This window comes from Cavia porcellus, unplaced genomic scaffold (assembly GCF_034190915.1).
Source record: "Cavia porcellus strain 051 isolate PalLab524CR breed Dunkin Hartley unplaced genomic scaffold, mCavPor4.1 scaffold_8, whole genome shotgun sequence".
Classification (NCBI taxonomy): domain Eukaryota; kingdom Metazoa; phylum Chordata; class Mammalia; order Rodentia; family Caviidae; genus Cavia; species Cavia porcellus.
This window is the reverse complement of record NW_026947491.1, coordinates 47,945,982-47,962,885: the sequence shown is the minus strand read 5'-3', so window position 1 is coordinate 47,962,885 and position 16,904 is coordinate 47,945,982. Positions and strand designations below refer to the sequence as shown.

The 16,904-nt window shown below is 35.3% G+C and overlaps 1 protein-coding gene and 1 pseudogene across 1 annotated transcript; both read left to right on the top strand.

Moving 5' to 3' along the window:
• The first annotated feature begins 202 nt into the window (after window positions 1-202).
• On the top strand, window positions 203-1,138 carry LOC100720550 (olfactory receptor 6C2-like). Its single transcript, XM_003476222.4, has one exon. The coding sequence runs from the start codon at window positions 203-205 to the stop codon at window positions 1,136-1,138; it is 936 nt and encodes a 311-aa protein (XP_003476270.3).
• A 13,077-nt stretch (window positions 1,139-14,215) lies between these two features.
• LOC111758611 (splicing regulatory glutamine/lysine-rich protein 1-like) lies at window positions 14,216-15,690 on the top strand (annotated as a pseudogene).
• The last annotated feature ends 1,214 nt before the right edge of the window (window positions 15,691-16,904 follow it).

The following is a 16,904-nucleotide window of genomic DNA, read 5'->3' as shown; positions in this document are numbered from 1 at the left end:
CAGTGAATTCTTGTTTATCAGAGTATCCCTGCTTCCCCTGAAATACTAGGCCATGGGAATCTAAAGCAATCTTTACAGGTAAAGGTAAAATCATTAAAAAAAAACTAATGAAAATCTTGATAGATTTAAGATTGCTAAGATAATTCATAACACAATGTCTCTGGATCATATATGCAGGTCTCACAGAAGTCAGAAATCTGAAATGAGGAACGATACAGTGACAATTTTCATTTTATTAGGATTGACGGATGATCAACAACTTAACGCTCTGATTTTTGTATTTCTCTTTCTTACCTACACATTGAGTGCAACTGGGAATCTGACTATCATCACCCTCATCTTTGTGGATTCTCACCTTAAAACAGCCATGTACTATTTTCTAAAACATTTTGCTTTCTTAGAGATATCATTCACCACTGCATGTGTTCCCAGATACTTGTATAACATAGCAACAGATGACAAGATGATTACTTATAATGCCTGTTTCAGTCAGCTGTTCTTTACTGACCTCTTTGGTGTAACTGAATTTTTTCTCCTGGCTGCCATGTCCTATGATCGTTACATAGCCATCTGCAAGCCCTTGCATTATGCCACCATCATGAGTAGCACAGTCTGCAGAAGACTTGTCTTTTGTTGTTGGGTAGCTGGTTTGTGTATTATAATTCCCCCTCTCAGTTTAGGCCTAAATCTGGAATTTTGCAATTCTAATATTATTGACCACTTTGCTTGTGATGCTTCTCCTCTCCTGAAAATCTCTTGTTCAAATACTTGGTTCATGGAACAGATGGTTATCACCTGTGCTGTACTGACATTTATTGTGACACTCATATGTGTAGTTCTGTCTTACATTTACATCATTAAGACAATTTTAGGTTTCCCTTCTGTCCATCAAAAGAAAAAAGCCTTTTCTACCTGTTCATCCCACATGATAGTGGTTTCCATCTCCTATGGAAGTTGTATCTTCATTTACATCAAACCTTCCGCAAAGGAAGAGGTAGCCATCAACAAGGGTGTGACAGTCCTCACTACTTCCATTGCTCCTCTGCTGAACCCTTTCATTTACACCCTGAGGAACAAGCAAGTAAAACAGGCTTTCAAGGACTCAGTCAAAAGAATCATAATACTTTTCAAGAAATAAAAAATGTGCACGGACAAGGAACATCTCAAATATCTTAATCAGGTAAACTTTTCAAAATATTCTCTCTTATCTTTGACTAATTACATGTTTTCTACAAACCTTTTTAAGGTCATATCTTTCCATAGGAATCCCAACATCCTTCAAACTTTAGAATGTGATTTTATTTTTAAATGAAGAATATCCTAAAATAGTCCAATACAATAAAATAAGATACAAGTAAGTGTCCAATAAATTTTTACATTTATATGCATATAGAAAACAAGATATGGTCACCATTGTTTCTTTAAATGTTAGTCTTTCAAATAATTTATTCATTGATTCAATTAATAAGTGTGCACTGGGTGATTTCTTTAGGCTCAATACTGTTTTTAGCACAAAAACAGCACTGGTAACTTTTACTATCAGAGATAAAAGGGAAAACTGAAAACTTGCTAAGTGCTCCTCAATTTATAACTGGGTATAGAAAATGTTGTGTATATACAGCATGGAATATTATTCAGTTATAAAATGAGACACAATTCTATCATTTGCAAGAATATAGTTAGTACTAGAAATCATTGTTAAGGAAATAATCTAGACTCAGAAAGTATTGAACATAAGGGCTGATCTCAGATATATTGAGGTAGAGTAGAAGAGACTGGGAAAAGGTATATTGGTGAATACTACGTTCCAGTTTGATAAGAGTAAGAATTTTTCATGTACTATTGCACAGTATAATAACAATGGAAAATAATGACGCACTGCATGATTCAAAAATTAGAAAAAGGATTTTAAATTTTTGTATGATAAATGATTAATATTTGAAGACACAATTTTTTAAAAATTTTAACACTGTAGAACATAGTATGCCATAACATCACATAGTATACCATAAGTAAGTAAAATTCTTATATTTTGTTAAAAGCTTAACAAGAATAGCTATAAAGAGGTCGACATGCTCTGAAATAACCATTCTTTTTATGAAATAAAAATGGCCTTTCTATATGATATACATATCAACACACAACACACAATCAATCAACACACAATAAGATTAACAGAAAGAAAAGAAAAGGTTTGGAAAAGCTCTTTAAGGAAATAACTCTAGTTTTTTGTGGAATCTCCACACTGGTTTCTGTTGTACCAGTCTACACCCTTACTAACAGTGGAGAAAGACTCCTATTTCCTTATATCCCCTCTATCATTTGTTATTGCTTGATTTCTTCATAATGGCCATTGTTTCTGGAGCAAGAGGAACTATCAGAATTGTTTTAATTTGCATCTTTCTAGTAAACAGTCATGTTGAATGTTTTTTTCATGTTTATTTGTCACTTGTATTCTTCATGTTTCTCACATGAAGCATGTATTCATGTCATGTGCATCAGAGGGAGAAGCTATGTATTACAGTAACCAGACATACACCATAGTTCCCAGCCATTTCTGGAAAACAGAAGCAACAGAAACTGAAGTAAAGTGGATGTTGCTTGGGTAATAGAAACAAACAGAAACTGAAATATACTGGTTGTGTACACTGCCAGGGAACCAACATCACATCACTGGGGGGGGGGCATTTTCTGTGGTATTAGAGTAACTAATACATAATTACATAACTGGAGTAATACAGTATGTTACATTTTCCGATATGCTTATTTGACTTAGTAATATGTATTCTTAGTCCATATATGTATTTTTGAAACATGGCAGCTTAATTTTTTCAGTAAGAAACAGCTGTTTTATGTAATTATTTTTTAAATACATTTACTTGTTGATGAGCTCTTTGAATGTTTCCAATTTGGGGTAATTACATATAAAACTGTCTGAACATTCATATTCAGATTTCATATGGATATGATGGTCTGGTTAGATGAGTAAAAATATGTAACTGCAATTACACAGCAAAAATTAATCAAATTTTAAAAGTTACTGCTACTTTGCATTTGTTAACAAGAAATGGAAATAGTGTAGTTCTTATTACTTTGAATTCTCAGTAGCAATTTGTATTTTCAATGGCCATTTGCCATGCCATGTTACATGATTTTGATTTGCAATTAGTTAATTCAAATGTTTTGACCAGCTTTTCATATAAATATTTGTTATTTCTGTATCATATATTTTGAGTTATCTTTTCACATCTTTAAATTTGGTTTTTTATTTTCTTGTTTAATTCTACTAAGGTTTTCTTGCACAATTTGGGTAATACTCATTTATCAGATATGTTTTAGAAATATTTTCTCCTGGTATATTGTTTTATTATCTTAATAGTGTCTTTTGCCAAGGTGTTTTAATTTCGATAAAGTCTAGCTTTTCAATCATTTTTTTCATTAATTACATCTTTGCTATTGCATGTAAAACATCATTGTCATATTCCAGATATGTAGATAACTGTGTATGTTTGATAAGGTATTCAGATATATTACAGTATTTTTAAAACTACATTGTTTGTTTGTTTTTCAAGTTGAGAGTTTGTTATACATTTTGGATAAATGTACTTTATGAGACACATGCTTGTAGGTATTTTCTCCCAGGAATGACTTATCCTTCAAGAGTATCTTTTGCAAAGTCATAACTTATTCCATGTAATTTTTTGGTCAATTCTCTAGGATTTTTACATAAGAAAATTGTATTATACTCAAAATGGTAGTTTTGTTTCTTTCTTTCCAATATATAAGTTATTTCTTTTCTTTTTAAATTTCATTTTGATTAAATTATCTTCCAATTTGATGTTAAGTTGAAGGTGTGAAAGAAAAAATAGTTCTCTTGCCCAGGATTTGTAGGAAGTGCAATTTTCTACACATTAAGACCAATAATAGCTTTATATTTTAACAACTTGGTATGGGGTTGGAGGTTAGAGAAATACTAACACTGGCTGGAAAAGTAAGTGTGACATGTTAATTGCAAAATGCCAGGACACATGTGCAGAACAGTTCCCAAAACCCTGCATGTGGAGTCCTGAGAGTTCCAGCAAGCTTCAGATCAGATTTCCCATCCTACCTCAAGAGTGGGAGCTGTAAGAAAGGATAGTGGCCTTAAGCTCTTGCTGTCTTGTGTTTTCACATAGCCCACTCTTCTCCTATACAGTGTAAGTACTTATTTGCTCCCTCTACTTTTACTTGGCCCAAACTCACTCTGCAGAGCCCATCTTTAATCTTATTTTAATAGATATAAAACATTGAATCCATTTTCAAAGTCTAAAACAGATTGTTTTCTTCAAGATATAAAGAACCTAGAAACCACCTTTAGAAAAAGTCACCAGCATCCAAAACTTGGTAACAGATATTCTTATTAATTTGAGGAAAATTTACCAATTTTTGTTACTGAGATTTTTTTTAATGTTCTGTTCATTTTTTGTTTTGTTTTGGTAACAATGCTTGTTCTACATCACTGAATAAACAATTATCACATAATTTTTGGGTTTCTTTAGCCTTATGCAATGGATTACTTTGGGTAAATTTCAAATACTAAAGTTGATTTGAATATCTAAAATAAATCTCATTCATTTATAGTAGTTAATTAATTTTGTGTATGATTTACTTATGCCATTGAGAAATTTTGTCTATGTGTTTGTAAGACAATTTTGTTAGTGAATTAGTTTGCTTGTAATGAATTTATATATTTTTGGGGGGCTAATATTGACAACATTGAGGAATTGATACGTTGGCTCTACTTTTATTTTCTGAAAAAAATGCTGTTAATAATTGATATAGTTTTCCCTATGCAGAGTAAAATTCATTAATAAACTATTTTCCTGATTCTTCTCTCTTTTTTGAAGTCTCATAATGGATTCAATTTCATAATGCATATAATTTGTTGAGATTATCCTATTTTTCTTATCTGAAATTTGATGTCTTGTTTGTTTAAAGAAATCAGTCATGGCTTATCTTTATTATTGTTCATTTCTACATGATCAGTAGAGATGGCTAGTGAATTCTTAATGATATGTATGAATCATCTTTCTTTGAATCTTTTGTTCACTTTCAATAAATAGTTGTCAATATTGTAACATCTATCATTTTCCTGATTAGATTTTCATTCAATTTTATTGTTATTCATTTATTTATTATTTTGCTACTTTATAAATACTATGTCATCTGAAGTTAATATTACTAGTTCAAATTTTTAAAATTAGTGTGACTTCTGGGAAGATGCTGGAATAGTCAGTAGCAAAGAAAACAGTGTCTCTGAGAGAAACAGTCTGGATACTGGAATACAGCATCTTGGGGAAGAAAATAAGAAATAAGTGGATCCCCTTGACCCAGGAAGAACATAAAGTGAAAATTGAAACCCACAGAGAAAGTTAAAAAAAAAGAAAAACTTAAATTAAGAAGAAGGCAGTAGCATCTTCACTTGGAGCCAGACACACCATGCAAGAAGAGCTGCTGAAACCCAGGGATGGCTGCACAGTCACAGTGAAGGTGGTGGCTGGCAAGTCCAAAGGCCTTTCCAAAGAGTCAAGGTGGTAGAGGGGAGCAGCAAACTGCAGAACTACACTGGCTGGATGTGAGTGTAGAGGACTCAGTCCCCCCATGGGAGAAGTTGATTGGTCAGGAGGCATATTGATATTGTGTAGAATAAGCCTGGAACCAGCAAAATAGCCAGGAGCCACTCCTAGCTTGGAGTAGACTGGTGGAAATTATTTGGACTGAGTCTTGCCCCTGTGTACATTCCAACAAGCATGGCTGAGGTTTCCCTTAATCTATCCCCAATCAGCGCCACCCACTGCACATACTTTGTGTGATGGGGCTCCCTGCTGATAACCAGCTTGGGAGGGAGGGAGCTGTTTGCTCCACCGAGGCTTGCCTTCTACTACTCACTGGTGAGCCAAGGCAGGGTGGAAAAAGCAGCAAACAGCCCTATACCAATGCATCCAACAGTCTCCATCAGATGTCCCTAGCCAGCACTACTAGCTAGAAACATCAAACAGTCTCATTTCAGAGAAATTGTAGCCAATTCAAGAAGTTCCTGGGACCCACTACCCACTTGTCCAGAAGAACCTGGGAATATGTCAAGATGAAAAAGCAAAAGGAGGACTCTGGCCTACAAGCCAAGCAGAGCTGGTCAAGGAGATGCAAACACAGAGAAGAGCAGGAGCCGCACAACTGAAATTTCTGAAGTGAAGATGAATGAAGTAAAGTAACCACTTCATGAGGCTATAAAAGAAATTAGAGGATTATCTGGTGGTGAAACACTATTCTGCTTAAAGGGTTATGTTTTAATCTGCGCTGTTTCGTTGTTATGCCCTCTTTTATCTCAATCTCCACTCCATTATTTACTTTTTTATCTTTATCCTTTTAATTAAAGGAAAAAAAAATAGCAGGATATATTATAGTAACCCACTTTGACTTTTCATTACCTTGATTTAAAGCCCTGTATTATTCTCACCATCTGGTTTTCAACTGATGTTCCCTATTCTGTTTTGCTGGATAGTATCAGGTTCAAAAGTTTAGGCATCAGCTGTGAAGATAATGAGATTCATTATGACGCCCATTCTTGTTGACTTTTATCTACTTTTGAAGACCTACAATGTCTCCAATGTTTTGGTTTTGTCGGTTTTATTCTTTACTGTTTTGTTCAATTGTATTATAACTAACGATATAGGCAATTCTATTAGAGATAGCGGGAGGCATTATGGTAACCATTGTTGATCACCTTGTATTATGTTTTTACATTATCTATTATGTCCACCCTTTTGACTTGACCGATTCTGTTCTGTTATGTCACATTTGGTTTTACTCTCTTCCAAAAAAGTAATAAGAACCGTGGGAGCAATGAAACCCAAAATGTGTAATAGTCATGGTACAAAAGAGAGGAAAAGAAAGTGCTCCAAACTATATAACTGCATGTATATTTAAGTGTATAAGATAGAAAATGATATCACAGAGTTTTATTGGATCAATGAACAGAACTGTTTGCAGTATCATTGATGGAATGTCCACTTTACAAGCTTTAATTTTGTGACTTGAACAATTATTTCTAAGATGACAATATGTAATCCATTAACTAGTGATTTCCTACTGTTCATTTTTTTTCTGTAAATCTGTATAACTTGTACCCTTTCCGTACTTTTTTTTTTCTTTTCTCCTTAAATAAAATTAAAAAAAAAAAAGAAATTAGAATAGGAATACTATCTCAGGTGAAAGAAGAAATAAGAAACCTAATGAAAGAATAGCTAAGCAGCTCTAAAGAAGACATAAATGGAAAAATAGAGCATAGGAAAATGAGAGAAACTTTGAATGAAAAATATAAAAAAGACTTAGAACACAGATTCAAACAGATTACCAGGAAATTGAAAACTCCATTGTAAGCTGCCAAAACCACTTGAAAAAAAGCTAAAGATAGACTTTCAACCCTTAAAGCCAGGTTTGCAGCTTGTGATTGTGAAAGGAAAGATTAAAATTAACAAGGAAGCAGGAAGTAATGATTCAAAGGCTACATGAAGCACAGAAGAATAATTTAAGAATAATAAATGTGTGTGAAAAAACACAAATGAAGTATATGGCTACTTACAGAAATAATTACAGAAAACATTCCAAGCATAGGAAAAGGAAATGATATTCAGGTAAATGAGGCACACAGAACTCAGCCAACCATAACCAAAATGAATCTGCATCCAGATATATCATAATCAACATCCCAGAAATTCAAAACAAGAACAGAATATTAAAAGCTGTTTGAGAAAAAAAACAGGTCATCTATAAAGTAAAACCCATCAGAGTCACAACAGACTTTAAAACTGTCTTTGAAAATTAGTGGAGAAACAAGATACTTCCATGACAAAGAGGAACTGAAGGAATTCATGACCATCAAATCAACCTACAAAAATTACTGAAGCACATTCTAGAGAGAGAGAAAAAAGACCATGGTTTCAGTAGCATTGGGAGAGGGGGCTCACTGAGTGGGGTAGACAATGGAATGAAGGAGAAAAGTTGGCAATCAGTGTCAGGAAAACAGCACAGCAGAGACAAGGCAGAGAATGTTGATCATAATCACTAATGTAGATGGCCTCAATTCACCAATAAAAATAAACACAGGCAGAGTGGATCAGGAGACAGGATCGATCAATATGCTTTATACAAGAAACACATTTAACCCAAAAGTGGGTTTATAGATTGAAAGTCAAAGATGACAAAAGAGTGCTCTATGTGACAGGGAAGAAAAAAGTGGGTTAGCTTGCCCATCAGCTGCAGACTGGTTAGAAAGCTATGACACTCTTATACAATGGAAAACTATTCAGCTGTAAAGAAAGATAACCTTGAGGCTTTTGTAGGTAAATGGATACAATTTGAGATTATGCTCAGGGATAAAAAGATTGAGTCACATAGGTGAACAATGGGTCGCCTCCCTAGTATAAAAATGAATGGAGTTAGTGGATCCAAAATATTCAATACTTCTTGTGAAAAGGGAAGAATTATCTAAGAATGGAAGATAGTAGTCATTGTTAGTTTATTATCATGATTTTAAGTCAATATTGTTTTAACTGTTCTGTTTAATTTGGTTGTATTCTGTTTCAGTTTATCTAATCATATTATATTTGATGTTATGAAAAGCTATTTCAAAGATTATAAAATATATTGTTAACCATTTTTGATTTCCTTTTAACTTGATTTGAAGCCCTATATTGCTTTCATTGCTTTGTTTTGACTGATTTTATTCTATTTTGTTTTGTTTGATGGTATCATGTCTGATCTCCTTGTACTTTGTTTTTAAGTCATGTACTGGGTTCATCCTTTTGTTTTTATTGACTCTATTCTGTTTTGTTTCATTCTCTTCAAAATAAAAAATAAAATAAAATTAGTGTTAGCATAATCTTGTTGCTCCATCCATTTATTTTCAGTCATATTGAATCTTTAAATTTGATTTCTTGTGAATAATACATATGGAGATTACTTTTCTACTTTCTCTGACATTCTTCATCCTTTATGATATGTTATGCTTTCAAATGGTAATGTTCATATTTTCTCTATGGTTTATTATATATATTTAAAATTAATCTTTGTCAATCTTTGTAAACTCCTCTACTCTATAGCATTTATAGAGTGATCTCTTCTGTGTTGGTTACTTTTGTCTCATTGCTGAGAAAACCTACCCAACTTCCAAACTTAAGGAAGGAACAGTTTATTTAGCTCAGAGTTTGTGGAGGTTTAAGTGCATACTCAGGAGCCTCCAGGGCAGATAGACATATAGCAGAGGGCAACAGATCAAGGTGCTAGAAAACTGAAAAACAACAATAGCAAAAAGGTAAAAATAGAGAGACTGTGCCCCTTGTGTGTTGGTCACACTCATTTTATCATCTAAATGCACAATCCCAGTATTGGACCATAAATCATTCATAAACTCTATAATACTGCCCCATGACTGCTTGAAGCTTTGAGGGGTCATCTAGACACAAATCAATACCTAGCCACCTCATACAAAGTTTCTGAGGTTTAAGGAATTTTAAAAACCCTGAGCTTCCTTAGGTAGCAGAAACAGTCCAATAAAGATGTGTCTAATATTTTAATTACTTTTCTCATTGCTCACATGACCACTAAAAAGTTAAAAGAGGGAATGTTTACTGTGGCTCACAGTTTATAGAGATCTTAGGTCATAGTTGACTAACTGGAACCTCTGGGGACAAGATTAAAGACTGCAGGGCAAATCATGAATGGAACAGCATTACTTCTCTTGCCCTACAACCTGTGGCTAGAGGGATATGGAATTTTAAACAGCCTTTCACCACAGGACTAAGCAACCCAGGTTTGTCCTCATGTTGTGGCAGGAGCAGAATCATCCTGTGTCACTCCATCCCATCTTGCCTGGCAAGAAGATGTTACAGGCTACACCTGAGATGGGTGGTGGTAGTGGCAGATGCATCAGTGAGAGCAGGAGTGGAACAGTGTGAGTCCTTTCACTCTTCCACCAGTATGTTGAGGAACACAGGACTTTAAGCAGCACTGACCATACACAACAACAAGTAGGAAGTTAGCAGTCTTCCCTTGGGAAAAAGGAGACAGAATTGGTACTGAGTAGCCTTGGGCAGCACCTGCAAGAGCAACGAATCCTCTCATAGACCAACATACTAATCCATCCTGCAACAAGTGACCTGAGAGTGCTATAGGGTAAGAAACTCAGAACCTACTAGAAGTCTAATAAGAGATTACGTTCTCTAAAATTGAAGAATGAATTTTAGGAACAATGGAGGTTAAGAGCAGAGTATATTTGTTGAGAGAAAGAAAACTTTCCAGAAGTCAGACAGAAGGGATCCTGAGTGGATTGCCAAACATTATCTTTTCTAGTTAGTTTTAGGGCAAAACTATGACATGAGTCAAGTCCAAGATGGGGAAAAATGTGAACTTGAAAGGCTAGTGGGCATGAGGTGGATCAAAAGTATGGTCAACAAGTAAGATTATTAGTGTAATTCCTCAGGTAAAATTGATTGAATTGGTATTAAATGGGGAGGCAAGTCAGGTGGTAAGAGGACCTGAATATAGAACAGGGTCTTTGCCTGCATGGATGTTGGGTTAGTGACTCCTGACTTCCTCAGGATGATTGATACCTATTTAGAATATCAACCCCTGATATTCATATTGAGGGTGTGGTGGCATTTAGTTTTTCTTTTTTCTTGAGATCTAGCCCACAGCAGAGGTATCTGTCTCCTCCAAGATTGCAAGATATCTGGTCTTCTGCATGGGCTCTTTCAAGGGCTTAATGCTGTCTGACTGCCTATAATATTTCTATCTAATTCTGTTGCCTGTAACAACAGGATATAGGCTTCCCAGTGGAAGAGGAACACAGTCAGCTGAGGAAAGACCAGGAGGCATAAGTTATACATGAGGTGAGGAGCAGGCTCCTATCTCTGAGGGTGGCACAGCAACTAGGGGAGAGACATAAGAGACAAACCTAATAAGGAGTGGGCAGACCACCAAGGGACATACAGAAAGTACTAGCTGAAAGTCTGTGGTCACAGTTCCCACATCTAGAGGCTAGGATCAGTTCCACATGTATCACTACCTCTGGGCTCAGCAGGTTTACTCAGCTCAAAAATATTGAGCTCTCTGTGGAGACCAAAGGAAATTTATCTCTCATATTTTTTCTTCTTTCTTGACTGGTTTTTTCACCTTACTTTTTTTTTTGTTGTTGTTGTTTTTTACTTATTTTTTTTCTAATTTATACATCTTCTTTTTCCCTTTCTTCAATTATCTTCTATGATTTAATAATTCTTATATAAGTTAATAGTCTCTCTTGTCTTTCTTAGCTAAACCTTTGCTTACTTCTTTACGCTTTCTCTTCTGCCATTTTTTGTAGTTTCCCAAAGCTTGTATGATCCACATTTGTTCTCCAGGCTTGCTCCAGAAACACAGGGATGATTCAACATATGTAAATCAATAAATGTAACAAACTGATGGAGTCCACTATGAAGCTGCTCCAAACAGGATTTAAAATTAATCAATTGGTATTGTACATTTACTTGTGAATCTGTCCAATGCCTAGGCCCCCTGTCTAGAGACAGGCAATGGATCCATAATAAGTGAAACTCACTGGTCCAGGTTTAGGCCTGTATGGCCTGTGATGCCAGTAATACCTCAAAGGAGAGGATAAATACACAACTGAGAATGCCTGACTCCTACCCCAATTAACTAATAAAGACTGTAGCTGCAGGCAACCCTAACTCCTGTTGTAAAAGTCAATTTGGAGATTTTCTGCTAAAATGCTTCTCCTAAATTAGCATAAATTACTTCTTCTAAATTAACATAGTTAGTTACTTGGAGAAGTCCTTGATCCACTCCCAAGGTCCTCTTCCATTTCCCATGTTTTCTACTCTAAACCCTTTCCTTGTTAGAAAAGCAAATAAATACAGGCCACCCAAAGAAGGTTTTTTTCTCAGCCCACAGAGGATCTTGAATTCCACTAAAGAGTTTTCATTGTCCAGGAACTCTAAAATCACACCATTTGTCTCTTTTATTTAAGCCTTCACTGTCCACTCCTTTCGGAGTTTGTGGGCTTGATCAGTTTGTGATAATACATCACATCAACAGAGCCAAAGACAAAAATCACATAATTGTCTCAATAGATGCAGAAACATCTTTTGACAGAGCCCAATACCATTTCATGACAAAATCATTGGGATAGTCTTTATCCCAATGTGACAAGCCATACATGACAAATCAAAAGCCAAGATTATATTAAATGGTCAAATACTGAAAGTTTTCACTCTAAAATCAGGAGCAATATATGGATGAACACTATCACCACTGCTATTTAGTCCAGTTCTGGAAAAGTTAATCAGAGAAATTAAGTGCAAAATAGAAATAAAATAAAAAATGGAAGGAAGATTTTACATTATTACTATTTGCAGACAACATGAAACTGCATAGAAAAGCCCCAAAACTCCACAAAAGACAGCACACAATGTAAGAAAAAGTCTTAACCAGTTGTTCTTCAGACAAGGGACTAGTATCTGGAACACAGAAAGAACTAAAAAAAATCGGATCTGCTAAATTCAAAGACCCAATCCAAAACTAGGCATACAAGATGAGTATATTCTCAGCTTAAGTACAAATGGAAAATAAAAACATAAAGAAATGTTCAATATTATTAGTTATTTAAGAGATACAAATTAAAACAACATTGAGATTCCATCACACTATGTGAAGACTCCTCAAAACTGTATGACCAGAGGTTCTATTTTGATCCAGATCTTCCCATTCTTGGTATCTTCCTGATAGAATTAGAAGCATCATATCACAGCAATATATGCTCATCCATGTTTACAGTGGCATAGTTTCTAATAGTTAAATTTTAGAATCAACCCAAATGCCCATCAGCTGATGAAGACAGATTTATTCCTAAATGGATGCACCTTGAGACCAGACTTTTATGTGAAATAAATTGAACACACATGTAAATATCACATTGTCTCCTAAGCATGAGAAACTTAAAGTATATACAAGACCAAAATTGTGCAAGAGATATGGTGAAATGGGAAGAAATTGTTCAAAAGAAAAGTGGGAGGGAGACACAATCCTTTCATTCCAAGAACTACTTTGGGAGCTCCTCCATAATCCCCAGAAGAGGTAGTGGATGTGTACACTTTACTTTCACTTTGTGACTTTCTACTCAGAATAATATTGGGATCCTGTTGGTCAGTTAAAATCACTTAATGCAATTTCTGATTTTTGAAAACATGAGGGACAGTTTTCCTTTGACACCCCCCTCAAGACCATGATAAAGCACCATCTGACCTTCTTTTGTACCTGTGTGAGAACTTTGAACCTTCTGGGGGATAGAGTCAGAGGAGAGCCTCAGTCTTAATTTCCCAATTGAAAAACAAACTCCTTCAGGACAAAAATTATCATATTACAGAGAAGATTATATCTGTACTTGTTAAACATTTCTATTGTTACTCTAGTGTTAATGATACAGGACCTTTACCAGGTTCTTTAGAATCTCCCACTCTGTCTCCTTCCAATATATGTGGGGTATGCTAACAAAAGACTTCACTGGGAAAATGAAAGAGAACAGAGATATGGGTACTATGTGTGCCTCAACTTCTCTCATCTTTCCTTTAAATGAGAAGAGGACAGCCACAAATACAGTAAGAGATCATCTCTCCCAACATTTGGGCCTTGTGTTAAACAAGGCAGCATATTATGGTTGCTGTGAATTCACCAGGAGGAGCAGCTCATGGCCATGAGTCCCCTGTTTTCCAGGCTCCATGGCTGACATGTTATAGACATTGAGGAGTGGGAAAGCAGCAGCAGTGTCTAGCAGGATCCAGATAAACAATAGTGGTTGTTTCAGTTTGGCTTTAGGCTTGGGCCTTACCCTGATGATAGTAATTCAGATGAGGAATCTATTGTGGGAAGTAATCAGCAAGCTGATGCATTTTTTTCTTTCCTAGGAGAAATTGAGGAGCTGCAGCAACTCCCACCCCAACTGTTATGAATTAAAACCTTGTGGTCAGTTCACATCAGCTGAATAAGTCAGTAAGGTTCTGAGTGTAGATGACCTAACTGAGAAAAGTTGCCAGCATAAATAGAGATGTGGAGAAGAAGAGCTAGGTACTGTGAGTTCCCTAAGTGTTGCTGTTTTGAGCCATTGGTAATCCTGCAGGAATTTGTAATGGCTAACTTCCCCAATGAGAATTCAGCCATTATCATCAGAGGAGCTCAGGACCTTGTCATTGAGAGTGGCTATGGTCCACTTTGGAAAGCCCTGGTCCTTACAGTGGGTATCACTTCTTGATTCTAGAAGGGAAGATATGTACTGTTCAATCTCCAGGAGTTTGTCTCACTGGCTTACTGACATGTATAAGCTGTTTTCAACCAGGCATGGTGGCTCATGCCTGTAATCCCAGCACTCAGGAGGCTGAGGCAGGAGAATCATGTGAGTTCAAGACCAGGCTTGGCTACAAGATGAGCGCAAGGCCAGCCTGAAATGCATAGGGAGACTCCGTCTCAAAAAGACAAAAAATCAAAAACAGAAAGAAAGGAAGAAAGAAAGAAAGAAAGAAAGAAAGAAAGAAAGAAAGAAAGAAGGAAAACTTGAGTGTTCTCATCATCAAAGGAGCTTGAGACTTCATTGTCACTAAGTCTGTGGTACTTTTGAGGGGAGCCCTGGTCCTTATTTTTTAGTGTGACTTCTTGGCTCCAGTGTAGAACCTTCAACCTACTGGCACAGCTCCTTCACCTTGCTGGCACAGACTTTCTAGATTCCACCACTGACTTTTGGGCCTTCCCAGTACAGATCCTTAAAACAGACTGGTGTAAACACTTGTCCTGGGATCTAGACCTCCAGCTGGGCTCACAGGAGCCATTGTCATGGGCTCTGGGTCTTCAGCTGTAATCAGGCAGTACAGTGTAAGAGAAAGAAAGAGAGAAGAAAAAAAATGAAAGAAAGAAAATGAATGAGAAAAGAGAAAGACCCAGGCAAGTGAGACAAAAAGTCTAGGAAAAAGATGAGAGAGAGAGAGAGAGAGAGAGAGAGAGAGAGAGAGAGAGAGAGAGAGAGAGACTAACATGAACGAAAAGGAGCAAGACAACAAAACATTAAAGGAATAGGACAAAGGAAAGGAACAAGAAAAGGGCAGATACAGAGAGACAGATTAAAAAAAGAGGTGTAAAAAGCCCAAAAGATCACCCAGATGTTACAATGTATCAAGAAGATCTGGGAATTCCCACAGGAATAGGTGCAGGAGGAGAAGCAAGAGTTCTTCCAGGTCACTAAGAGCATCAAAAACCATAAATAGGAAATCTTTTAGGTCTCTATCACCTGGAAGCAAAAATAAGCAGGATAAAAAGAGGGAAAAAGAAAGAGACCATCTCATAGAAAGAATAGAAGGAGAATGTTCAACTTCCACACAAAAGAATTTTAATGATAGAGATGGGAAGGAGAACTTGGAAAATAGCACTTCAGTCAAAAAGAAGGAGTACAATAAAGAACCATATTCAGGCAGGGGCAAAGAATTAGATGATAAAGATATGCCAATGACTGAACAAAATAAAGTACTACAAAATAGAAATCATCAGTCAAATGAAGAAAACCTCTCTACCAAAACTGAAATAACTAATGTACCTCTACACTCAACACTGGAATAAAATTCAAAGTTTTTAATTTTCTCAACAAGATGTAAACAGGAATGCAATCTAGTTCACCATGAAGTTAAGTGCACCAGTAGTCGGGTGATGTTGTGTATATCTTGTGACTGAGTAAAGATATAAAGCACAGATATTGTGAAAATACCAGAAGGTACCCAAATTCTTCCACTTCTAAAATGTGTGCCTTTTCTTGGGGGCTGACACATTTGTCATGTGGTTTGTTAGTGTTCACAAAGAATCAATGCAAAAAAAAAAATCAGACATCAGTCATTCAAATATGTACCATCCCTAAAGACTAAAGATAAGCAGTGGTGGCTCTTTTAAAAAATGCTAGTACTGAATTTTGTATTGTTTTAAATTTAAAAAGAAAAATTTCATTATATATAATTTGACATTTTATTGAAAATTGGTACAAATATGCACACAGCATTGTAATTGCCAATTAATTAACAAGTTCTGGTATTAACTCACAGAATTTACAGTGATTGTGTTAAATTCTCACTTTTGTGTTTTCTTCTTGCTCATGGTAGGACAGCAGTTTTTTTAAAAATAATTTTACATATTAAAATCATTTTAAAGTGGAATACAAAGCAACTAACAATATATGCTACTGTTCTCTCTTTTAAATTTTCAAAATTTTTTATTTTAAAGAGATTAAGACAAAAGAGGACATAACAAATCAGATCAGAACAATTTAAGCAATACAATATTTCACCAAAAGACAACCCAATATAACAGTATCTACCATAATGTGTCTTTCTTTGAAATAGTTGAGAATACTTTCAAATACAATAGTGTGAAACATAACAAAATAGTATAAAACCATTCAAGAAAATGAAAGTATTACAGAGTATTCAGACCCAAATAACAGAAAATGAAGAATAGCTACTATATTATCTCATTATCCATAAAATATTTGTTTTGTTTATACTATCACATGTAATAAAAATCCAATAAAATACAACATGATAGAATCAATGGAAACAGCAAAACAAAAGCATGTTAGGACTTCAAAGCAAGATGATATTAAATCAGCACTGACTATTACAGTGTCTTGTTTTCTTTAAAACAGCTGTTCATAACATAACAGATAATAAAATAAAAAAAACCAGGATAAAATCATTTCAACTAAGGAATGAAAACTTTATAAGGCTTCAAAGCAATGTAATGGGGAATCATTAGTACCATAAACTCTTATGTACTCTTATCATTTC

Excerpts from the sequence above, each read along its gene's own strand:
- LOC100720550 (XM_003476222.4), top strand. The coding sequence starts at position 203 with ATGAGGAACGATACAGTGACAATTTTCATTTTATTAGGATTGACGGAT.